The sequence below is a fragment of the Garra rufa genome, chromosome 9, assembly GCF_049309525.1.
Source record: "Garra rufa chromosome 9, GarRuf1.0, whole genome shotgun sequence".
Lineage (NCBI taxonomy): Eukaryota > Metazoa > Chordata > Actinopteri > Cypriniformes > Cyprinidae > Garra > Garra rufa.
In genome coordinates this window covers 15,695,637-15,722,236 of record NC_133369.1, presented here as the reverse complement: position 1 = coordinate 15,722,236, position 26,600 = coordinate 15,695,637, and the positions used below count along the sequence as shown (strand labels likewise).

At 36.5% G+C, this 26,600-nt stretch overlaps 1 protein-coding gene across 2 annotated transcripts; it reads right to left on the bottom strand.

The window, feature by feature from the left end:
• Positions 1–583: 583 nt before the first annotated feature.
• On the bottom strand, positions 584–26,444 carry pi4kb (phosphatidylinositol 4-kinase, catalytic, beta). 2 transcript variants are annotated; one of them, XM_073847352.1, is made up of 12 exons: positions 26,305–26,444; positions 21,654–22,693; positions 10,704–10,748; positions 7,514–7,741; positions 7,172–7,399; positions 5,510–5,619; positions 5,326–5,430; positions 5,118–5,241; positions 4,523–4,788; positions 4,298–4,430; positions 4,090–4,210; positions 584–2,427 (listed from the first exon to the last, which is right to left on the bottom strand). In XM_073847352.1, the coding sequence occupies exons 2-12, from the start codon at positions 22,671–22,673 to the stop codon at positions 2,246–2,248; spliced, it is 2,562 nt and encodes an 853-aa protein (XP_073703453.1). In that variant the 5' UTR covers positions 22,674–22,693; positions 26,305–26,444; the 3' UTR covers positions 584–2,245. The 2 variants fall into 2 exon arrangements, with proteins under 2 accessions (XP_073703453.1, XP_073703454.1); XM_073847353.1 differs by lacking the exon at positions 10,704–10,748.
• Positions 26,445–26,600: the final 156 nt, after the last annotated feature.

Sequence of the window (26,600 nt, the reverse complement as noted above, 5' to 3'; positions counted from 1 at the left end):
ATTCAAAAGCTTGGAGTCAGTATAATTTTTCCCCCTTATAAATTATAAAAATTAATACTTGTATTTAGCAAGTATGCTTTTAACTGTTATAAAGTGATAAAGACATTTATAATGTTACAAAATATTTCTATTTCAGATAAATGCTGTTCTTTTGAACTTTCTAGTCATCAAAGAAACCTGAAAAAAATGTACTCAGCTGTTATTAACATAATAATAAATGTTTTTGAGCTGCAAATCAGAATATTGTAAAGATTTCTAAAGGGTCATAGAGTAATGATGCTAAAAAGTCAGCTTTGAAATCACAGGAATAAATTACATTTTAAAATATATATTCAAATAGAAAGGAGTTATTTTAAATAGTAAAAAATATTTCAAAAGTTTACTTTTTGTACTTTGGATCAAATAAAGTCAGGTTTGGATGAGCAGAAGAGATGAAAAATCTTACCGTTCAAAAACTTTTGACTGGTAGTGTACACTACACTAGAATTTCAATAGTGGCATGTAAAATTGTGATACTCACATGTGCACCAAAAATAAATAAATAAAATAAAATAAAAATAAAAATTACAGTGTTTCAAATATATACAATGTGTGTAACGGGAACATTTAATTTATTATACAAAGGAACATTCACAAGGAAGGTTATTCACATGATCTTAAGAGCTGGTCCGTTTTACAAGTTTCAAAGGAAAGTTTGACGTTGAAACAATAGAAGTATAAAATAGTAAAGAGAAAACACAAGCTTGTTGAAAACGTACACATCGTCTAAACAAATTAAAGGAAATTGTGGCTCCCGCTAAGAGGATGAATTAAAACTATTAAGAGAAGCACTGATGTCACAGGGAAATAAGACGAGGCTCAACACACGGCCAATTTCTACAAAAATAAAGAAAAATAATAATAATAATAATAATAATAAAACCTAGAAATTTTAGGCAGGGGATTTTATACCTGTACATGTGTAGAAAATAATAACAAAGAAAGAATGCGTTGATTTAATGTGTTGATTTCTCTCGCTTTTTCATAGCCCTTTCCGTTTCTCCTGTGCAACAGATTCTGAACAACTCCTCTCTGTTTAAAAAAAGAAAGAAGAAAAAAGAAAAAAAAAAACTCCAGTGGCTCAGTCACACATTTAAACATGGCTGCCCACCTCCGATTGAGATCAGCTGTGAGAATGCACATTATAAATTCAGGTTAGCTGTACAAAGCACAACTTGGATTATAACATGTGCCAAACAAAACAACTAAATGAAATGAAATCCACAGAGAACGTTGAGAAACTGTCATTTCAGAAGTGTCATGTAAGTATCTGTAAAAGGGCAATAAATAGTGTTTATATCTCTCAGGCCACCATATTTCAGCCCAGACCTTTAGAAACTTAAAATAGTTTCTTTACACATTTATTTTGACCTAGCAAACCAGGTTATTTGAATTAAATCCTAATTATTTGACATGTCTTCTGTATCAGTTGAAGATTAAAACTCTTGTATGATTAGAGTCACTGGTCTGTCTTTGGTGTTTTGTCGTTTAAACATCCATATCGAATTAAAAAGCTTCGTCAACCCTATTACAGCTCAAACGCTTCTCACAGGGTCAAATGAGAGCACTTTAAGCAAGCGTTTCATGGCTTAATGGTTTCTTGTGCGGCACAGAGCTGAAAATCTCTTAAACAGTAACACTGACTTCACAAAGCTGAACAATACAGCAATGTTTACCAACCGATTCCCTCATTTCACAATGCAATTTACAGGCTTTGATAGACGCATCTCCCGTTTTCCGCCCTGCAAGAGTGAGTTGAAATTCTGAATGTTATTCATCTGAAGTATATATCATAAGTGGTATAGCAACAAAAAAAGCTGATGATGATGATGATGATGATAACATGGGGTGTTGAAGTCAGTCAGTACACAGGTGAGTCACAGAGCAGCGTAGTGTTTAAATGAGGCACAGGAAAGCTGGATAAATTTCAACTCTGGGCATCCAGAGTACTGCAAATTGACAAAAAAAGGGAGGGTTTAAATGAAAGGAAAGGCTGTTGAAAAAAGACGACAGTTACAGGTACTTCACAGCTCGAGACCTTTTCAGTCAAGGTAAAAAAAAACAACAAATCCAACTTTTAAGATGTCTGAAGGGTGGAGAAACACAGGGGCGGTTATGAGAAGCGGGCATTAGGAGTGGTTTTTTAAAGTGGTGCAGCCTTTTTTCCAGTTTTAGCGCTCTAGTCCGTGTACACCGTGGCCACCGCTCACATGATGCCGTTGGTGAGATACTGAAAGTTGTCGTATAGCTTGGTAGTGATGGAACGCATGGAGCCGTCCACCATCTGCTCCACCAACACCTGCAGCTGCTCCTCCGTCATGTTCATGTGGAAACGCTCCTTCAGGTTACGGATGGTGCTGGAGCCGTGGAAGCAGGGAAGCTGAGAACCTGCAGAACGCATCAATCGTTTTGTAAGAAAAACTGAATGATAGGTGTGCTTAGATGAATATAGACATTCAAAGATGCTACATTCTCTTAAAGGATTAGTTCACTTGCAGAATAGAAAATTCCTGATAATTTACTCACCCCCATGTCATCCAAAATGTTCATGTCTTTCTTTCTTTAGTCGAAAAGAAATTAAGGTTTGTAAAGAAAACATTCCAGGATTTTTCTCCATACAGTGGACTTCAATGAGGACCAATGGGTCGAAGGTTCAAATTGCAGTTTAAATGCAGCTTCAAAAGGATCCCAGCCGAGGAATAAGTGTCTTATCTAGCAAAACGATCAGTTATGCTCTAAAAAATAAAAACGTATAAACTTTTAACCACAAATGCTTGTCTTGCACTAGCTCTGCGATGCGCGGCTTCACGCGTTGTGTAATCACTTTGGAAAGTTTCATGCATTCTTCATCTGTGTACTCCAGTTCAAAAAGGTACCTTCATCTGTGTACTCCAGTCCAACTTCACAATCGTCCAACATCATTGTTTTACTTTTTCTGGCTAAAAAGTATATAAATTTCTTATATAAATTAGAAAATGGCCAATCGTTTGCTAAATAAGACCCTTATTCATCATGTAGAGCCTTTTGAAGTGGCATTGAAACTACAATTTGGACCTTCAAACTGTGGCTCCCATTGAAGTCCACTATATGGAGAAAAAATCCTGGACTGTTTTCCTCAAAACCCTTGAAGGGAACCCTGGGTAGTAAGACCTAGGTATTATGTCTTAATATTACATAAATGGTGTCTTCTACTAAAATATGTAGTAGAAAACCCATGAAAGATTTACACTATTTAACTCGAAAATAAAATGCTGATATGCAGCCACATTGTGCAGCTTCTGGTTGTAATTTTTTTAGTCGAAGGGCAACAAGAGAAGCGATGTAAGTCTTCACTTTGCTTTCCTAGTGATAAGAAGAGGAGAAAAGAATGGGAAGATGTCTGTGGACGAATAAAACTTCCTTAAGACCTGCGTGTTTGTCCTCTCCACTTTAGCCCTGATGCCTTTGAGGCTTTTAGTAGACCACAGCTACTGAAAGAGCTTACAAACGGCAGAGACAAGAAACGCTAGATACCATCCTAGCAAGATGTAAACATGCAGACACTTGTCATGATGCTGCAGCCACTGAAGGAGTTTCTCAGCACAAATTTCACTTCATATGCGGGGGGACTCGTTGTGGGGAAAAAGCGATGTTACAGCATTCAGATTAAGCCTACGTTTATATCCATCACCACCTATAAGCCCGCTCAGTAGCTGTGGTCATCGCATCAGTATTTTATTTTCCAAGTTGTGTTGCGGTAAAAATAGCAACAGGTAGCACCAGTAGCTCACAGAGTGCAACATTTCACGTCATTAAAATAATGGTGCCCCCCATAGTCCAAAATATATATAATATGATGTGGAATTTTTTTAAATAACATAAATCTTTCATGGGTTTTCTATTACTGTAAGAGACATAATTTACGTTTTATTAAGCCATACAAGACTTTATATTCTTTTTGACTGAAGAAAGAAAGACATGAACATCTTGGATGGCATGTAGGTGCGTAAATGATCAGGAAATTTAAATACTGCAAGTGAACTAAACTTTTAAGCATCAGACAAACAATACCTTGCTGCATGATTTCTACAATCTGGATGACCTTTTCCATGTGCTTGCGTGCAGCGATGAGGCCTTGGAGCATAAGCATCTTATAATAATTGAACATGTCTCCATCCAGACCTCCCATAACCTAAAAATGATGCACAGATTTTAAAATGCTGATTGTTCTTTTTACATCCTTCTCAACATTTGATGATGACTTTCATAATCTACTTACATCAACAAATTCACTGGTTAGCTTGAAGGCAGATGTCTCGAAGCCCAAGTTACGTGGAGAGCTAGAAAGGATGAAGCCAAAGTCGATGTGAATGATGTGGCCCTCAGAGTCTAGCAGGATATTTCCATTGTGCCTGAAATAACAAGAGAAAACATTTGTGGTTATAAAATAATTTAGGTTCTAAAATGATTCAAGCATGCTTTTAATGTCCATGGTCTCTCTCACCTGTCCTTGACCTGCAGCAGATAGCAGATGATACAGTAGCCAGCGCAGCTCTGAACAAAGTTGCGCTGAGCGGTAAGGAATTCCTCTGTATTGTAGTCCCCATGCTCTTGCCGAAAGTAGTCGAGCAATAAAAGCTGACTCTGTTTCTTCACCTGGTGAATGGACACAGCATTGACCACCGGCTCAATCATACCACTGTCTGAGGAGATGACCAGGATCTTGTAGGGCTTGATCCACAAAGGAACCCGTTCTTGCTCCCAGATGATCTGGAAGACCACAAAGATGGTGAGAAGATAGATTGAGAAGATAGGCCTTGAACGTGGTAGTTGTGTTGCTTTCTATGCATAGTCAAAAAGCTCTCGGATTTCATCAAATATTAACATCTTAATTTGTCTTCTGAAGATGAACGAAGTTCTTACGGGTGAACGACACGAGGGTGAGTAATTAATGACACAATTTTCACATTTGGGTGAACTATCATTTTAAATGTAAAAATAGGGGAAATGAGAAAGCACAAAGAAATGCACGCTACACCCAATATCCAATGTTACTGATACATTGTGCACAGCACAAGACAAAATATAAAGAGTGCAACCTGCAGTTGTTTCAGCACTTGATAGGCGAGAAGCTCCTGTCTAAGGTCATCACCACATTTTACAATAACAGACAGTAGACGCCAGTTGGGCAGGTGGCCATAGGGTGAGCCCTCCCTGATCCGTCTATTCAACAACACAGGAAAGATTAAATTAGACTCAACACAAAAACAAGCCAACTAGCCTTGGTGGACAATGTTGTACACATACCTCACTTTCTCCTGCCACGGTTCCTTTAAGGCTACGGCTGAGGGATCCTCTGGGTCTCTCTTAAATGTGGTCGGGGTGTGGGCGAGTTGTTCGGACAGGCGTCGTCTGAAATAACAAAAATATAACAGTTAAACTAGTATCGTCTTACTGTTTGCAATTATAAATGCATTATCTCCAAGCGTACCTGATATCTCCAGCTGCGATAAAAATAGGTTCCTTGCTCTCCTGGCTGGTGATGCTATCTACTGAGAACTGGGAAATGTTGTCACAACTGTTGGTGTGGATCTCTGGAAGCTTTAAACAAACAAACAAACAAAAACAGGTTAGCTCTCTAACAACAGCATATTTGCAGATGTTGCTCCTACACGCTGCATTTACACTGCAAGTCTTAAAGGAGAAGTTCACTTTCAGAATAACAATTTACAGATAATTTACTCACCCCCTTGTCATCCAAGATGTTAAAGTCCTTGTCTCTTCAGTCATTAAGGAATTATATTTTTTTGAGGAAAAAATTTCAGAATTTCTTTCCATATTGTGGACTTCTATGTTCAGTCTGAACTTCCAAAATGCAGTTTAAATGCAGGACTCTAAACAATCCCAGCCAAGGAAGAAGGCTCTTATCTATCGAAGCAATCTGTTATTTTCTTAAAAAATTAATTTATATACTTTTTAATCTTAAATGCTTGTCTCATCTAGCTCTGTGTGTATTCCGGTTTAAAGTAAACAGTTAGTAGAGGTTAAAAAACTCCCATTTCATTTTCTCCTCCAATTTCAAAATCATCCTCTATCGCTGTTTTTTTGTAAAGGGTGTTTGATCATCTTTGCACGTTCTCTTTGTAAACACTGGGTCGGTACTTCGGCAGCGATGTAGGGTTATTTTGAAGTTGGAGGAGAAATTGAGATGGGAGTTTTTTGACATACCCTACTTGTCTTGAACCGGAATACACAGAGTATACACACAGTACACACAGAGCTAGACAAGATGAGCATTTAAGCTGCATTTAAACTACATTTTGGATGTTCAAACTCACGGGCACCATAGAAGTCCACCATATGGAGAGAAATCCTGAAATGTTTTCCTCAAAAAACTATTTCTTTGCAACTGAAGAAAAGGGGGTGACTAAATTTTCTGTAAATTTTTGTTCTAAAAGTGAATTCCTTTAATGCACAGCTCAGATCTTTTGACCACATCCACTTTTTTGGTATCCAATATTTATGTTTACAATAATTCCTGACCAAATTGATTGTCAGTGATTGCTTTACTTTGCTCTCGGGTTTTGAATGGGCAGAAAATACAGAAGATATCCTATTCTATGTGTAGACTTTTAAATGATCATGGACTTTAAAATAACTTTGAATATTCAATATGATGTATTTTAGTCATCTCTTTTTTAATTCTTGTATTTTAATATGAAGTAAATTGGTATTTGACATTCAATTGTAACAGAAAAATAATTCAGTGTTACCTGTAATCATGCTGCCATAAAACAAATAAAACACATTTTATCTACAGCTCATTAGAGGTAGAATTGTTTAGTGAAATAAAGTAGTGGCAAGATGATATTTATTTAAATAAATCAAATGAATCTGAATGAGAGAGAGAGAGTGCACGAGTGTGAAGCTTGCGATGTGTGTTGAGACGTAGGTCGGATGTCCAAATATCAGATATGAATCTGATTAAAATCCACATCTGAAAGAGGCCCAGATTGAATGTAAAAAAAAAAAAAAAAATAGGATATTGTGTGGATTTTTGTGTTTACATGTGTGCAACAAACTCCAATCTGTGTCAAATGTGAGCAAAAAATCGTATTTTCTGTGCTACTGTAGTCACTCCGAGTCCGAGTACCTCCACTTGCAGCTCTCCGATGTCATCTACAGACCACGCCTCATCATCGTTGTCGTAATTGGGAACCGTGGAGAAGCTGCTGGCACGCTGGTCAGGTGTAATGCCACAATCGGGAAGATTCTCTACGGATCGCGTGCTGCGGATCCGTGTTTCCGGGATTCTCACCGGCACACTTGACGTCTCAAAGTTCTCACATTCCAGAACTTCTACATAGATTAAGTAAGGTGCCTGAAAAAGAACAAAAAGGTTTAAGTATCTTTAGAAGTGAAATTAGTGAAATCCAACAGAAACTCAAAATCTTCCACTTCAAAAGTCTGGATCCTTATCTCAGCATAGCCTTACCTTATCTTTCGAGTTGAGCACGACGGCCTGCGTGTGGGGCACGCGCACCACATGGTGGTCAAAGGCAGCCGTAGGCAGCCAGACCCGGGCAGGCAGCTTGTGGTTGAGTAGGGACAGCTCTGAGATGAGCCTCTGGGTCTTCTGTTCTTTAGTGGGCAGAGTGGCCAATCTCTTTCCAATACCCATCAAAGACTTAATGAACTCCCTCTGAGGGGTCAGGCGCACAGGCTGAGAGCAGAATGAAGATTGAAAAGGGAAATGAAAGATGGAAAAGAGAGAGAAAACACACAAAATGTAATACATGCAAACAGACTTGGAGAAAAAAATTATTCTAACAAAAAGGGTTGCATGACATTGAAAAAAAGGGGAAAAAGTACCACTGATTTAAAATGGTACGATACCAATATATCACACATTTTGTTACATGAAAACAATGTGCTGATATTCAGCACAGTACAGCTATTGAGGCAGAGACATGAAGCATAAAAAGCAAAGTTAAAGGCGATGTCTCATTTTTGTCTAATGTTAAAACACTCCTATAGAATATTAATAACTATTGGTTTTGTATCTTCACGTTTAATCTATCACAGTCTGATTTAGTATCAGAGCTGGTATCGTACCAAAAACGTTTTGGAGCCAACCGTACATCCAAACTAAACCAGACACTGAATTTCTATGGATGTATGAGTTATTGCACATGACTGTTTACTTATTCAGCACAGGAACATGTAGAGCAGTGCTCAAAATCTGCATGCATGATCGGCACAGCATTCTAAACTCAAAGTGAAGCATGGACAAAAAAACAAACAAATCAGAAATGGTGAGAGAGTGTTTTAGCAACAGCTGACCACAGGGTAGAGCAAGTGAGGCATGAATGAATAGCATCACCTGAAATGAGGAAAAAGAATTAACACAAATACATGAGGTCATCCAAGGACAGGAAAATGTGGAGAAAGACTCATCAAACTCCTCCACATGTGCGACCTATGGTTTACAGATGTCAAAGGATACATGGATACCTGTAATCCATGTAGAAGGGGTTACAGAAACATGACATAAAATGACTTTTTCTTTTTTTCAAAGAACTAAGAATGCCACTTAATCCTTTGCAAATATGCAAAAGAACACCCAAAACACCAATGGAAAGAATTCATTTCACCAAATAGAAAAAAATAAAAATACTTTCCAGAGAATTCTCCTTTGCCAAGGTTTACAAACTCTCTGTAAGAAACCAAATGTCTTGATCACAGAACCCAAAACAAATCTAACTGTCCCATCTTTGTTAATGTTATTAAAGTCAAAAACTGACACTTCGACACTGATTGATTAAATAAGAGAATGAAAGGAAAATGTCACATCCAAATAATTATTACAGCTAAAACTGAAAAGAACAACCACACAAAGAACAAGTGTTTGCAAGCATGCCATCAGTTCACTGATTTGGAGAATTATACTGTATATTGATAGCAATATGCAATAGGCATTTTCCACATATAAGGTACAAATTGGTGTCTTGTTACTTTATAATAATTTAAATAGCATATACAGTTGAGGTCAGAAGTTTACATACACCTTGCAGAATCTGCAAAATGTCAATTATTATGATTTTTATTTCACATAAAAGACGCTTATATATAGTCCAAAAGAGAAAACAATAGTTTTAATTTATAAAAATTACCCTGTTCAAAAGTTAGCATACACTTGATTCTTAATACCGCTTTGTTACCTTGAGACACTTGATTGTCCTGGGCTGCGTTTCCCAAAAGCATCGTAAGCTTAAGTACATCGTAGACCCATTGAAAACCAATGGAGCTACGATCAACTTAAGCTTACGATGCTTTTGGGAAACGCAGCCCTGAACAGTTCAACTGCCTGCTGTTCTTCAGAAAAATCCTTCAGGCCCCACATATTCTTTGTTGTTGTTGTTGTTGTTTTTTTTTAGCATTTTTGTGCATTTGAACCCTTTTCAACAATGACTGTATGATTTTGAGATCTGTCTTTTCACTCTGAGGACAACTGAGGGACTCATATGCAACTCTTATATAAGGTTTCAATGCACACTGATGCTTCAGAAGGAAACACAATGCATTAAGAGCCAGGGGTGTCAAACTTTTGAACAGAAATATGGTGTACATTTTTCTAATTTAGCCTAAATATAATTTTTTTTATTTAATTATAATAATTATTTAGTACTGCCCCGCGGCACGGTGGTTCAGTGGGTAGCACAGTGAGAAGGTCCCTGGTTCGAGCCCCAGCACTGGGGTTGCACGAGTTAGTGTACTCTCAGGACTGCGTTGTGTCAGGAAGGGCATCCAGCGTAAAACATGTGCCAAATTGGCACATTTGTCCGCTGCGGCGACTCCTGATTGAAGGGAGCAAGCCAAGAGAGAAAGAAGACTGCCCTTCAGAAGCTACAGAAGATACTTACATGTTTACCAGAAAACAAAATAAGTTAAATTTATCCTGATCTTCAAATTTAAAAGGTTTTCACCCCCCGGCCCTTAATGCATCGTGTTTCCTACTGAAGTATCGGTGAGTGTTTGAACCTTCTGTAATAGTTGCAGTCCCTCAGTTGTCCTCAGTGTGAAAAGATGGATCTCAAAATTATAGTCAATGTTGGAAAGGGTTCAAATACACAAAAATGCTGAAAAACCAAAGAATTTGTGGGATTTTTCTGAAGAACAGCTGGCAGTTTAACTGTTCAGGACAAAAAAAAGTGACTTACATACAACTATCACTAGAACTGGGTCTTTTTTGTAAATTCAACTATTAGTTTCTCTTGTGGACTATATGTAAACATTTATTTGCAATATCTTATTCAGGTCAGTACTAAATAAAAAAAAATGACATGCATTTTGTATGATACCTCATATTTTGTTAAAATAATTAACATTGTATAAATTCTGCGAGGTGTATGTAAACTTTTGACCTCAACTGTATATCTAGTTTTATCTCCAGAGGTTGACAAAGTAAATGTAACCTTACTGAAAAAAGGACATTAAGACTTTCATACTCTATTTGTACCTTTTCATGTCAATACTATGGCCCGATTTGTGACATTCGATAGCATGATTGCAAATCTTGAAGGCACACATTTGAAGGAATCTGTGGAGTCAACCCCGCCTGCAAACAGACACAGCCATCATCCCACTACGCACAGAGGAGCGTTATTAGACGGTGAGAGACTTACTGTACCAGCCTCTAGCTCGAGACTGTCGGAGCTGGAGCTCAGATCCTGGGAAAAGGAAGAGGAGGGAGGGAAGGGGGAGTTACAGTGCAAGAGCAGGGGAAGGTGGAGGAGGGGGTCAGAACAAGACAAAAACACATCTCAAGGTTACACTCGTCCCATCTGTTTGAGCTGCAGGGCCTGGCTGTGACTCCGCAGGCCTGAAAAATGCACTGTGTCATGTTTATCTCTGGCTGCTGAGGGTGACTAGGCCTAATCTCTGAGAGCCGCTCTGATCAAACCCATGTAAAGCACTGATGGTGGTGAGGACAAGATGAGGGATTACAAGAGACACACACACACACATGCATCTATACACTCCTCTGGCAAGGCCATGGCTCACGGCTGGATTAGTTTTATCAACTACATATTCATCATCTACAACCATAAACCCTTATCAGAAAATGAATAAAACATGTACAGCATTAGGCATCATTGTGGAGTGCCAAACGCACACTCCCAATGATCTTTGATCATACCGATTATGACACTATCCACACACACAAAAAAAAGAACCTGTTGATCAGCAAATCAGAAGATATTTAATGTACTGTAATGAGACACAGGACTTTCAGCCAATGAGTTTTCACAATGGGTGTGGCAGTGTTGGGTAAGTTACTTTAAAAAAGTAATTAATTACTAATTACTAATTACTTCATCAATGTTGTATTTAAAATACTTATCTAATTACTGTGTCTAAAAAGTAACTTAAATACTCAATAAGTAATTTAACTAAATACTTCTTAAAATCCCTATAAACCTTGAGTGGACAAAAAATAGAAATTAAACTCTTTAAATAATAGATAATTAAATAAAACATGAGTCAAACATTAAATAGTTTAGCATTTTAGCTTTTTAAATAATCTATATTACATTCTATGAAAACATTCTATAATAATAAACTTTTTTGTAAAGATGTAACCTTCTTTTGGTAAGAAACACAATTCCAGAATAACAAAAAATATATATAATTCTTAAGAAACTTAAGAAAAGTTAAACATGACATGTATCAACCTGTAAACGTGAAACTTAATTTAAAACAATGAGTTTAATAAATGTTTTACTTTATTTAAACAAATCTAAAATGTTATTTAGAATTTCAAGGAGCTTTTATAATACTATCCAATATTTTAATATTTAAAACATTTTAATGACCATTTTTGTAATCATATCATGTGTTTCCACAAAGTGAACTGTAACCTTGCTCATTCAGACACTTTTCTGCGCTACCGAAGTAAAATCAAGTTTTGCCTGTTTAGCAGGAGTTGCCGCAGTTTTATCCGTTGAATATGAAGGATCACACAGAAGTGTTCGTCTATGCTGCCGTGTCAGGTGCTTGAGTACTCGTGCTATTGACAGCGCAGCGGCCGATAGTTTTTTCTCCCCAGGACATAGCTTACATATTACTGTAATGTTCTTGTCTGCTTGTTTCAGAAAACTGAAGTAATGGGCATATTTCCATTTCGCAAAACAGCCACTCGCTTCAGCCGAGTCCAACATCCCCTTTAAGAATACCATAGGAGTATGCAGCAAACTTGCGCGAAATCACGTGCACCTGCACTTCAACGATTTTAAAGCGGCAGAGTTTACTTTCACATTTAGAAGATTAATTAATCAAATTAAATAATGATATTCAGCGAGTTTAATTATTTTACAGTGTAACGCAAGTACATTAAACGTAACTGTAATTAAAATACTTAAAAATGAACAGTAATCAGTTACTCTACTTTTTCAGTGGAAAAGTATTTTAATTACAGTAACGCGTTACTTAGTAACGCGTTACACCCAACACTGGGGTGTGGTAATGTCAGAAAAATATCTGTGTATTCACGGCTGGCTAAGACAAAAACATGAAACAAGAGTTTTAATGGCTTGTTGATATATCACTCCAAGCCTAAGTTAAGACACAGCTACAGAACTAATAAACTAACATTAAAAATACTATTATATCCAAATAAAAACAATATATTAATTATAAGATACATTTAGACTATACTATATATCATTGCAAAAATGAGTGGTAGGCTGGAGTGTGTGGACATGAGACAAGGATCCATGTTTTGCTAGCGCCACTATTCATTATTGCATTAACCTCCAGACAGCATGAATTAATCATGCTTTTACTCACATGACAGACTGTGTGTTCCTGCTCACTAACACACGGCATGAACCAAGAGGCCACATAAAACGGATTACTTCCTGTCAGATAGTAAAGCAGTAAGCCATAAATGTCCACATATATATACTTACACTACCATTCAAAAGTTTTTGAACAGTAGGATTTTTAAAGTTTTTTCTTCTGCTCACCAAACCTGCATTTATTTGATCCAAAATAAAGCAAAATATTTGTACTATTTCAAATAACTGATTTCTATTTGAATATATTTTTAAACATAATTTATTCCTGTGAACTTTAGTGTCACATGATCCTTCAGATATCATTCTAATATGCTGACTTGCTGTTCAATTATTATTATTATTATTATCATTATTATTAATATTTAAAACAGTTGAGTACATTTTTATATGATTCTTTTATGAATAGATAGATCCAAAGATCAGCATTTATCTGAAATAAAGGCTTTTGTAACATTATACACCATACCATTCAAAGTCAGTATAGAAATTGTAGAAATGAATACTTTTATTTAGCAAAGATGCTTTAAATTGATCAAATGCGATGATAAGGAAATGTATAATAGTAAAAAAGATTTCTATTTTAGATAAATGCTGTAATTCTAAACGTTCTATTCATCAAATAAACCTTTGAAAAAAACTACTCAGCTGTTTTCAACATAATAATAATAATAATAATAAATGTTTTTGAGCAGCAAATCAGAATATTAGAATGATTTCTGAAGGATCATGTGACTGGAGAAATTATGCTAAAATGTAGCTTTGAAATAACAGGAATAAAGTACATTTTAAAATATATTCAAATTGAAAACAGTAAATTTAAATAGTAAAACTACTTCAGAATTTTACTGTTTTTGCTGAACTTTGGATTAAATAAATGCAGGCTTGGTGAGCAAAAGAGACATTTTTTTTAAAGAGCATTTAAAATCTTACTGTTCAAAAACCTTCAAAAAAACCTGCCTATTATTTCTGTGGAAACCGTACAATATTTTCAGTAATCTTTGATGAATCCTTTATTCTAGAAAGTTCTAAAAGCACAAAAAGTTCTAAAGGACAGCATGTATTTGAAATGTACATTTTTGCAACAATGAAAAAGTTTTTACTCTTACTTTTGATCAATTTAGTATTAACTTCTTTAAAAAAAATCACTTACACAAAACGGTTTCAACGGTAGGGTATAATACACAAATTTGACCTGTAAAATGGCTATAAAACGTAAAACTTTACAAAATAGTACAATTGCTTCTGCAAGGGCCAAAGAAAATGTAACTATGGTAACATCCTGATTGTTAAACCCTGGTGTATGATGCACTAGTTGGTTATGCAAATAAACAAATCCACACTACCCAGCTGGCTCCACGAAAGTGCAAGCACAGTGAGCACTGGAGCCTGACTAGCCTCTAAATCCGAAAGAAGCCCTTTAACATCCTGCAACTGAAAAAAGCATGACTCTCCCCTTCCCCTCTGCCATCTGGAAAAAGATATCAGAGCATCCAAGCCAGATCTGCCAGGCTTCTTCCCCCACAGTGTATGATCACTGCTGGCCACCTAATCTGCTTGCCACCCACCTGAAACTCAACGGATCGGCACTCGTAATTACAACCCTGCATTGGCCACTAATAAACATGCTTTGCATTCAACTTGCATGGACCAAACTCTGTTCTCTAGGGCTGTGTAACAGCTGTCAAACAGCTGTCGTGTCTCGGTTCTCAGGGAGTGTCAAACAGCGGTCTTGCTTCGATTTTCAGGGAGTATCATGCAGCTGTCATGTTTGCTTGTATCTCATCCAGCAACCGTCACTTTACAATTCAATTTTGTTTACAAGATGTGGTCATGTGTCCTGTGAACGCAACTCTTGCACAGGCAAGTACCACAATTCCAAAATTATTCAGACACTATGACCTGACCAGGTTTTGCTTAAGTCGTTTTTCTTTAATTGATAATGTGAACTTTTTATTTCTTTATTTACTTTCTTTTTTCATACCAACCGTTTTTTGAATTTTGGTTGATTGCAATCCATTACATACCTTTCCATTAAAGTTATCTGACATTATCAAGATGAATGACACAGTTTAACATGTTTTTGTCATGTTTTATTAGCATTTACTAAACTATAGTGAATAAACTATGATAATGTGAGAAATGTCAAAGGTGCCTGAATAAATTTTGGTTTTACTGTATAACGGTTAACTTAAGGATTAAAAGGCAGATGTAAAGTGTATATTTTTCTAAAGAACTTACATTAATTATTCTGTTAAAACCTTATTATTGAGCTGTAAAGCTGTAATTTTTATGGTCATTTTAGGGATTTAGACATTACATGCACTGCCTTTCAAAAGTTTGATTTTTAATGTTTTTTGTTTAAGTGTCATATGTAGGGATGCACCGAATATTCGGCCACCGAAAGACTTTCATCACCGAAACAACACGGCCGAAACAGTATGTTGACACAAACAGAAACCGCAGCCTGCACGTGCTTGTCTGAAGCAACACTTCTGCGGTGTGGACGTATTTCAGTATATCTGAGAAAGACCCACGGATAGCGATTTGCTAAACTTATAAAGCCAAAATTTCAAGAGGGGGTGTGTCTGCAGTCGTGCGTGCAGTGAGATGAGAGCAGAGATCGGCCCATTGCGCGCAGACAGCTTTCAGTGAGTGAAAAACAATGGCTTTACGTTGGTGTTACGTCGCAATATTTTAAAGATATGTCTTTTCTATATACTGTATTTTTATACATATTTATGCTTTAAATTATGGAGGTGAGCCAATGGATATCACACAAGCAACGTGAAAACTGCGCAATATGTTAAAGTGAAAGTAAAAACAAACAGTGCTTTCAGCATCTGACGTGCATTTTCTCAGAGACAATGAGAGACGGTTATACTTCATATGCTGATATTAATTTAGTCCCCAAATATTTTTCTTGTGCCCCGAACATGGTGGGAAACTTCAATAAAGCTCTTAATTTTCATTGATGACTGCAGTGTTATTAGGGGTTAAGAAAGCCTTAATTATGATTTCAGGTGGGCTTAAATGTAGGGACTGAAAGACAAGAATTGCGATGAAACTTCAAAAGGCTATCCATTGAATAAATATGAGCGCAGCACGTTTCAAAATCATTTGCTGCACTGCTTTGTGTACCATTCTGACAGCGCCTCCTGCTGGAAGAGAAACACGTAGAGTTGTAAATGTGAACTGATGGATCCACAAAATAATGTTATAAAAATGTAAACAATTTAAACAAAGGCAGTAAAATATATTTATATGTTATTTAAGTAATATAATACTTGATTGATAATAATTGTTAAAATTAATATAACTGATTTATTCTTTGAAACTTTAATATTAATTTATGCAATTTTGTCGTTGTTTTGAAGCACACTAGCTTATAGATAACCTTAAGGCTAATATATTCATACTGAAAGCCAAAAAAACTTTAATTTTGATTTCATGGGGACTTTAAAAATATTAAGTAGCACAATGGTTTCCAACATTAATAATAAATCAGCATATTAGAATGATTTCTGAAGGATCATGTGACACCAAAGACTGCAGTAATAATGCTAAAAAAAAATTCAGCTTTGCATCATAGGAATAAATTTGTATGTAAAACTATATTAAAATAAAAAAACTTTTAAATTGCAATAATATTTTTTGAAAAATTAAATTTTTTTTCTGTACTCATCAAATAAATGCAGCCTTGATGCACAGAAAATACTTCAAAAACATTTCAAATCAGTGTATTGATATAACTTTACACAAAGTATTATTTAGTATTTAATTGACACTAAAATCATGTTTTTAAAACACATATTACTTATGTCTTACAGCTATTTTATTGAAACAATGAGTGATCAAAACAAAAACAAAAATCGTTCCCATTTGTTTTCACTGTAAATGCCTCACTGTAACACAGTTTTATCCTCTAGTTGAATTGGCATGATGGGGGTGAAAGAGTTGTCAGTTCTCATTGCCAAACATGGGTCCAAATTCCACAAGATAACACACAGTGGACTTTCTCTCATGGCAAAACTCTATCCTGACAGGCTTTTTTTTTTAAAAAAAGGGGGAGATGATAAGCCTTGTTTTATCTTTCCAGAATAAATCTTCACTGTTTGGAGAAAGAAAATCCAACACGCTGAAATATTTACACGATTAGGTTGAAAAACTGCAGCTTAAATGTGCAAATAAATCACAGCGGGTTGGTTAACTTATCAGTGCAGTTTGTGTGGGATATAAGATAAGGCTCCACACCCGACCAAGAAAAGCTGTATTTTTTCTTTTTAAAATGCATGTAGCATTTCTGGATTTCCATTTACAATATACAGCTGTTTCTCAAAGAAAGGCCATCAAGCTTTTAAGCGAATCTTTACTGACTAACGTTTGTTCATGCTTAACGCAATACAATATTTATTTATAAAGCACATTTAAAAACAACCAGAGTTGACCAAAGTGCTGAACATTGTAGAATAATAAAATCTCAAACATAAAATTAACACACAACAAGTTATCAAAATAAAAAGAGTAATAAAACAACGATGGATTTGCAATACACATTAGACACCCACAGGTGGAGAGGAAGCCACAAAGTGGCATTCCTACGTTAACACCTTTGACTCTCAACAGAAGTTTGCTGAAGTGTGTAAACGGTGTGGAGGAGTTGTGGAGCAACGCATTTCATAATAGCTGATCTTTACTCTATTTACCAGTGGCTCACTGCCATGTGAATGGCGACATCACTGTTGCCATAGCAGCACATACAGCAGCAAGATCCCGTTCGGAGGAAGACAGAAGGGAAGAAACCACACTGCAGGAAGATAAATGAGGAAGCCGAGTGATCATGTGCACATGCCTGAACGTCACAACAGAGGGTGTGTGCTGTGTGACGAGGTTGAAATGAAGAAAATCGGAAGGGAGCTCTAAAGTTACACATCACAATAGAACTTGATCTGTGGTAGGTTATTACATAACCTTCTGCACTACAGTTTCACTGATACACTATAATGGCAATGGCCACGTCAATATGGTCGACTGTATACTAACAAACTCCATCTAGGCTGGTAAAAAGCTGTTTCATAAGCTTACTATAAAATAGAAATTTACATATATTAGCCAGACCAATTAAACAGTCATTTTGAAATTAATACATTAAGTATAATACCACTGACACCCACAAATGAATTCATTTTCTTATCAACATACTTACGTACAACTATCATGACGTTTGATTATAAATCATAAAGTCTTATCAGAAAATAAATACAGCGTCAGTGTGTATTATGGGGTATTGCTTATTGTAACTGCTTTCCACTACCTTGACCACACTAATTAGCCTGATATTAGGGGAACAAAGATAAATGGACAAACTGAAGTTCAAAGTGATTACTTATCTTTATGTTTGAACAGAGAAAATTGTATTGTTCCATTAGGGTAAAAACCATATACTATACTAATAATAGTTACACTGCCAATACACTGCCGTTTGGGGTCAGTATACAAATTTTTTAAATTAAGTTAAAACTTTTTTTCAGAAAGGAATATTCTATTTCTATTAATATTTAATTAAAAGTGACAGTAAAGACGTACTGCCTTCTTTTACAAATTAATATGTGACCCTGGACCACAAAACCAGTATTAAGTAGCATGGGTATATTTGTAGCAATTGCCAAAATTATCGATTGTTCTTTTACGCCAAAAATCATTCGGATTAGGATGTTCAATGAAGATGCTTTGTAAATTTCCTACCGTAACAATATCAGAACTTAATTTTTGATTAGTTATATGCATTGCTAAGAACTTAATTTGAACAACTTTAAAGGTGATTTTCTCAGTAATTCCAGATTTTCAAATAGTTGAATCTCAGCCAAATATTCTGCCCTCCAAAGGCAAAGAGCAGTAACTACACATTCGGTCAAAATTGAGTTAAGGCTTAAAATGGACTTTGTGACAATTGTTTTGTCTTGTGGCAAAAACTCCTGGTTCAATTTTGTCCTGTTTCAGAGAAACGAGAGTGTCAAGATGTTTGACTAGCTGATGTAAAAACTTTAAAGGCATTTTTTCTCAGTGTCAGTGTTGGCGTAGTTACTGTACTTTGCCTTTGGAGGGTAGTATTGTCCCATCATAAACCATATCTCAATGAAAGCTTATTTATTCAGATGAAGTATAATCTCAATTTCAAAATAATTGACCCTTGTGACTGGTTTTGTGGTCCTGGGTCACATATGGTACTTTTGAACCTTCCATTCCTGAAAAATAAAAATGAAATCCTGTTGATAATAACATCAAATGTCAGTATATTAGAATGATTTCTGAAGGATCATGTGACTATAACGAGTGGAGTAATGGCTACTGAAAATTCAATTCTGCCATCAAATGAATAAATTACATTTCAAAATATATTATGACAAAACAGTTATATTAAACTGTAATAACACTTTCTCCTATGATAAAAGAGTAAGCTGATTCATACAAACAGGACCTGATCTGTCTGTCACACTGACCCTGTATCTAATCCTGGAGCTGTGAATCCTAACGTGCCACTTATTAGCAGCATGAGAGGTAATTTGTAAGTGGCATGACATTTAGCCCTGAGGACTATCATCATGACGGTGCAAATGAACACAAAGAGAGAGGGGCTGTCTTAACAGAAAGGCTCCTTCATCCTCCTGCATGGATCCGCTTCACTGTGATTAGAGCTGAAAAATTTACATTCATAGGTGCCACGTGGCAGACCAACTCAAACAGGCTGATGATCAACTTTTTGAGCAATGTTGCTTGGCAGTATTGCCGTCAACAGGAAAACAAGTAAGAAACAGGGCACACAACTTATCTAAAATATCCAGATATAAATTTGTTGCCCATTCTCAATGGGAAAGTGCCCAGGTAACATCGTTTGCCAAAATTTCCAAGAAGTTGCCTGGCAACATTGCTCAAAAAGTTGCCCCGTGTATCATCAGCCTAAGACAACACATCTCCAAAACCTGGTGAGCGACCCATCTAAACAACATTTAATGAAACGGAAGCAACGACAGATAATGTCTTCCATATTGTGACTTATATATAAAAGACAAAATCTTTTCTGAAAGCGATATTTGACTACCTTCTAAGATGCCTTGTTTATGGCCCTATGATTTCCAAGATGCAGAAAACGTAAATGGAATTGTGGAAACGCTGTGTTTTCAGCCTCAATATATGAGTAGATGAACATAATCTGAAAGTCACATAATGAGCATTTTTTACCATTTTCTTTGAGAAATACTACTGTCTTATCATACACAAACAGAAACTTAAGTCTTCACAGCAATTCATCAAAATAAAAGTTTAACTTGAAGAAACTGTGACAGAAATATATTAATGGCATGATAATACTACTACAAATAATACAATTATTATGAAATCATTATTTATTAAGGAATTTTTACCAGAAAAAATATTTACCAGAATTTATTTACCAGAAACAATTAAATATTCAACACAGTATTTCTGAAAATTAGAAATAAATAAAATAATAATAATATATATATATATTTTAAAAATATATATTATGGAAAACACAGAATGTGGTAAAAATTAAAACTGATAATAAATAAAAAATATTTAATTAATAAATAATTAATAAAAAATAATAAAACTGAATTTAAGAGAAAAATAACATGTATTTGTTATACAAATTTTTGTTAAACTTTTAATAAATTGCTGTTAAATTGTGAGTTTCATGATTTCAATTAATTAGATAAGCTTTTTGATTAATATTTTTTTAGTGCTGGGCAATGATTAATCAAGATCAGTCACATCCGAAAATAAGTTTGTGTGTACATAATATTTGTGTATACTGTGTATATTTATATAGAAACACACACATGCACGTATATATATCTAAGAAAAAATATGTTAAGTTTGTATTAAATACATAATATAAATGACATTTATAAAAACACATACATGTAAATACATGTAAATAGTTTCAATATATACTGTATGTGTGTCTTTATCTATAAATAATAAATATTGTACACACACACACATATTATTCTGGATGCGATTAATCACAATTAACTAATTATTTTTAATTTAACATTAAAACAGAGTCTTAAATAAAAATGGAATATAAAAAAAAAAAAAATCAAAAAATGAATTTGGGAAAAAAATAAATAAACTGAATTCAAGAAAAATATAAAACGGATTTCATAGGGCCCTACTTGTTTTGGCTGAATTGTAAGGCACATCACAAAAATATCAGTTAAAAAAAAAAGTTAAAAAGTCAAAAAAGGCAGATGATATCAACAGTGACAATATTTCAGTAATTTTAGGTAAGAAATAAAAAAAAAAGTTAGTAATATAAGTTTAGCAGCGTGCTAAGATAAAGGTCTATCAGAATCTACTGTAAGTTGACTCCTATTTATGTAATGTAAAAGAGCACTATTTTTTTTCGTACACTGAAAAATCAGGTTCAATTTTAGTTAAGATGCTGTCTAGGAAGGAAGTTCACACTGCCATTAAAATAATAGCTCAACCATCTGCCATTAAAGTACATGAATATTTCTTTTACAGGGTTTGCCTGAGTGTCAGCGCCACATCAAGTGAAACACTGACACACCTTTTCCAGCGCAGCCATAGAAACCACACAAATCTGAATTGTTTGCCTTGCACATTTGCATTAAACAGCTGAGAAACAGCATCTGTGGGAGGTGGAAGCGACAGCCAGAGACGGATCATCTAAAAGCAGCTTTATGTGTAACTAACTAGGTAAGAAAGTGTGTGACGTAACAGATGTCTCACCTCATCCTGGCTGGTCTCTACTTTGGGGTTGCTGGCCGTTCTCTTCAGGTTGCTGCTGAGGCTGATGCTGACGGTGGCATCGGATTTGGAGCGCTGGTGGGTGCGTTTGGAGGGCGAGAGGCTGTGTTCGCTCACGCCCTGACCATGATGGAGGGGCGGGGGGCAGGAAGGGGGAGGCTGCGGCACCTCCCTGCGGATGCGCTGGCTGGAGGGCTTGAGCTCGTCTGACAGAATGATTTTGCGCAGTTTGGTGCCACGGGAGTGGCGCTGCGTGGAGATGTGCATGTCAGAAGAGTAGGCCCCCAGCAGCCAGGCGCACTGCAGGGAGAAATTGATGCTTTGCCGGCAGCGGTGCACCACGTAGGGTTTGATGGCATCACCCACATCCTCATCCATGTGGATGTACATATTTAGCAACTGGGGCAAGTAGAAGTCCACATCTTCGTTTCGGAAGCTAAAGAGTCGATTGCCAATGTAGGCCTGCACACCCGGCTCCTTGGAATTGTAAAGATAAGAGATGGCCATGGAGATGTCAAACAGCTTGGACTCGAAGAGCCGCAGCAGCCAGGACTGCTTGGATGAGTTGTTCTTTTGACGGCGCCGCACGCTCTTCACAGGCTCTGCTTCCTCCTCACTGATCTTGAGAGGTTTCCCTCCATCGGTGGGCTCGGGGTGCGCTGTACCGTTCACCAAAACTGGCTCTGAGCTGGGTGAAGACACCTCTCCATCAGTCTTCAGGAACTTTACTTTTTGAAGCACCTCCTGGCAGGCTTTCTTAGCAACCTCGGTATCGATGACCAGGCTGAGTTCGCCCACTCCCTCGGATATGACGTCAAGAGGGGGGCTGGAGGTTGGCAGGCCTTCGCTGGCGCTCGGGCTGGAGCTGGTGAGGGGACGAGGGCCAGAAGAAGGAGACGAGGGCAGGGACAGCGAGGAGGTGGTGGAGGTGGAGGAAGAGGATGGGCTCTTCTGTAGCTCCTCAAGCTGGGTCGGGGAGAGCTCCAGCTCTGTGTCACCCATGGCCACACTCTCTCAGGCCACTGCAAAAACAGAGAGACAACAAAATTGTGTAAGCTTGACTGAGCAGAAAGCCTCATTATCGGGTTAGTTCAACCAAAAATGAAAATTCTATCATTAATTACCCTCATGTCGTTCCAAACCTGTAAGACCCTTTGATCATCTTAGGGACACAAATTAAGATATTTTTGATGAAATCCAACAGCTTTCTGACCCTGCATAGACAGCAACGCAACTACCACGTTCAAGAGCCAAAAAGGTAGCAAGGACATAGTCCATGTTAAAATAGTCCATGTTCGACCATAATTTTATGAAGCTGCAAATATACTTTGTGTGTGACAAAAAAGTACAACTTTATTCAACAATTTCTCATGAATGTGTGGTGGGGAGACTGACACAGAAGAGAAGAAACTGTTGAATAAAGCTGTTATTTTTTTTCTTGTTGCACATTGCTGTCTATGCAGGGTCAGAAAGCTCTCAGATTTCATCAAAAATATCTTAATTTGTGTTCCGAAGATGAACAAAAGTCAGGGTGAGTAATTAATTACAGAATTTCCATTTTTGGTTGAACTATTCCTTTAAAGACAACAGGATGGCGATCACAATGCATTTAAACTGCTGTAATGTGACACCAATGAATGACAATTTAGCAGGAAAAAGCATTTGGGGCAGGTCTTGATTTTATTGGATCAGGCAAAACTTTATATTATTATAGAATTTGTCACTATTTTCACTTAGTAATGTCTTCAGAAAAGTGATTTCAGTGCTGGAGAAACATTATTTACATATTTTTTGAAGAAATTAATACCGTTATTCAGCAAGACAGCATAATCCAAAGTGACAGGAAAGACATAATAATGTTACAAAAGATTCCTATTTTAAAATAAATGCTGTTCATCAAAGAATCCCATTACGCAGCACAGAGTAATGGCTCCTAAAAAAAATTGCCTTGCCATCACAAAAATAAATTAGATTTTAAAATGTATTAAAGTTTAAAATAACTGCTTTAATATTTCACAATATTACTGTTTTACTGCACTTTTGGTTAAATATATGCAGCCTTAGTGAGCAAAAGAGATTTTTGAAACTGTACGCTGATAAAAGAAAAACTTTTTTCTGCATAATAGACCAATCTGACGTTTGCAAACAGTGCTGACGTTTTTTGGTGGTAGAAAATGACAGTTTTCAAGTGGCAGTCTATGGAAGCCATGGAATAAAAGAATAAAAACGGAAAATATGAGTTTATATTTTACATTTCTGACTTATTCTTGCAATTCTGAGATTACATCTCACCATTCTGATAAGAATAATCAACTTGCTCAGAGTCATGAATTTATATCCCATACTTCTCGCTATAGTTAAGCTAAATCGAGTTGTAAAGTCTGAAATATGAGATATAAACTTGCATTTGCGAGAGAAAAAGTCTGAATTGTAAGATAAAATAGTTAAATGTAAAATGTTATAGGTTTAAATAAAATTCATGCTGTATCTGTAGGGCTAATACAATATGTACCATATGAACTGCATGTGTAAATATTATGTAAACCTATTTTTTAAATCAAATTTATGCTTTGAAAGTGTAATCATAGCAGGTTTCATCCATTTAAACATCTGCATTTAGCTTTAAATTTCATGTTTGATGACAGACAGTATTCTATAAAAATGATTTGCATTCCAATTCTGACATCCAAAGGCACAACAATGCATTTTTTTCTCTTATTCCATGGATTCAATCCGTTACCCTCCACTTGTTACCAGTGTTTTTCTGCCACCACAATGCATACGCAGCTACAAGTGATGTCTACTCCAAATTGGTCTATAAGAGAAGATACAATTATTAACAGTAACTAAGGTGAGTTTGATTTCATTTTGCCTTTAAAACATCACTTACACACAAAACTCTGAGAAATCAGAGAACTAAAACAACTTCCATGACGAACGGTTAGCAAAACTGAAGTTTTGACCAACTTGTGACCACAAAACGTAACAGCTATTCAAATATGAAATTCACAATAACCCAGAGGAACAAGCTTTACTAAAAGCCACTTCCCCAGGGTCACGCCGTCCCACTGATCCACAGCGACGCAGGACAGCGCCATAATCCGCCTCCAGCAGATTACCTCACCATTACCAGCAAGCCGATATCAGATAAAGCAAAGCATCAGTCTCGGATTCCACAAAGCTGCTACACTATAAAACCCATTGTGTTTTAAAACAGATCATGCTGTCTGAAACAGGCAGTTCACCATATAAAGCTCAGCTCAGCCACGTCTAGAAGTACCTGTGGTTCTACGTTCACGTTGTAAACAGCAGTGACGGAAAGACCTCAAAACAACAAAGGAAAGTCAGATAAGTAAGATTGATTAGTTTAGCTAAATGAAAAACAAATCAGCATGAGCAAAGGTGTTTGTACTTCGATCACTGAAACTGTAACAGATGAAATCAAAACTGATTCTGAAAGCGATGAGATTAAAGCATGGAGTCTGAGTCAGCTTTGATGAAGATGCCAGCTCTCCTCTTACAGATCACATGCTGAATCCAACTCTGCTGGATGGATTACTCTGAACTGACAGTTTGTATGTTGTCATAGCTTGCCAGCTCTTTCTCCAAGTTATGGACTGTGAAAATGAAAAGCGCTGTTCTTGTTCTATGACAAGCCTAAACTGATAACCGTAAGAGTTGCAACACTGATTCAGACAATCAACCCCAACACAAGCCTACTTGTATTGTTCGGTATCAGAACGTTTCACTGAACTTCTCCGATTGCAATGGAAAGAGTAAATTTAACCAGCCTTTGCCCTGAAATGTGAGAGGAAGACACAGTGATCTAGAGGAACACAAAACATTTAGATCACAAATGATCAGTCTCAAGAGACTCTTTCTGCCAACACCCACAACTCTTTCCACAATCTAAAACCATTTGACGAAACCCTTGAGTGACTAGATTATTAGACTGTCACAGTACAAACCATGAAATCTAATAATCTTGTGATCAAATACAAACAAAATCAACAAACTTACAGCCAAGTCTGTAAAGACAATTAGTAGCTATAATTTGGATTGATGTGATAAGACATCATTATCTAAATTATCTAATATAACGTTAGTTAATCAACTTCCAGTGATATTTCTTTTTATGTTACGCAGTTGAAAACATTCAGACAATTGAGAGTAAACGTACATCAAGCTAAATATTTGCAGAATGGCTGCCAAAACTCACAATAACACCCATATTTATATTCTGATCGGCTTTATAATCAAAACATGGCTTGTTTTGTCTTACTTCAGACGTTAAAAGTAAGCAGTCCATCAGTCAGATGACTTTTGCACTCAAGTTAGCATCTGAGCCTGTTTAGCTGAGACACGTCGACTACTTTTCTCTCTTGTAGGGTTCAAAGAGATTTTTCCTTATAAACACTATAACAGTATGTGTGCTAAACAAGACCATAATTACAATTCACACTAGCTATTAATAAATGTGCAACTGTTATGGAGGCCTGAAAGGATAAGCCTCATAAAAACACAAACGGATGCTACACTTAACGTTAGCCAAGCAGCTAACGCAACGTCTCTACTTCATAACGTTCTTCTACTTTTGAACCGACCCGAGGAAACGTGTAAACATATGACTTACCTCGAAATAAACCGGGTGGAGGCTTAAATGATCGGTTTATCTGTGTTTTAACTGCCCCATTTGGGAGCCGCGGTTCTCCTGTTGCTGAATAGCCGGTGTGGTTCGCTGAGAAAGTGAGTGGAGAGATGACACGCCGGGGCTGCCCACATCAACTGCCTGATTCCAGCATACAACACGTACTGAATGCGTTTCAAAACACAGAGTGCTGCCTACCAAGACAGCTTTCTTGGGCGTTTAGGCAATGCTTACAAATGCGTTCTAGGTGGGAAGCTCACTAGGCTTTGAGACAGAGCTAA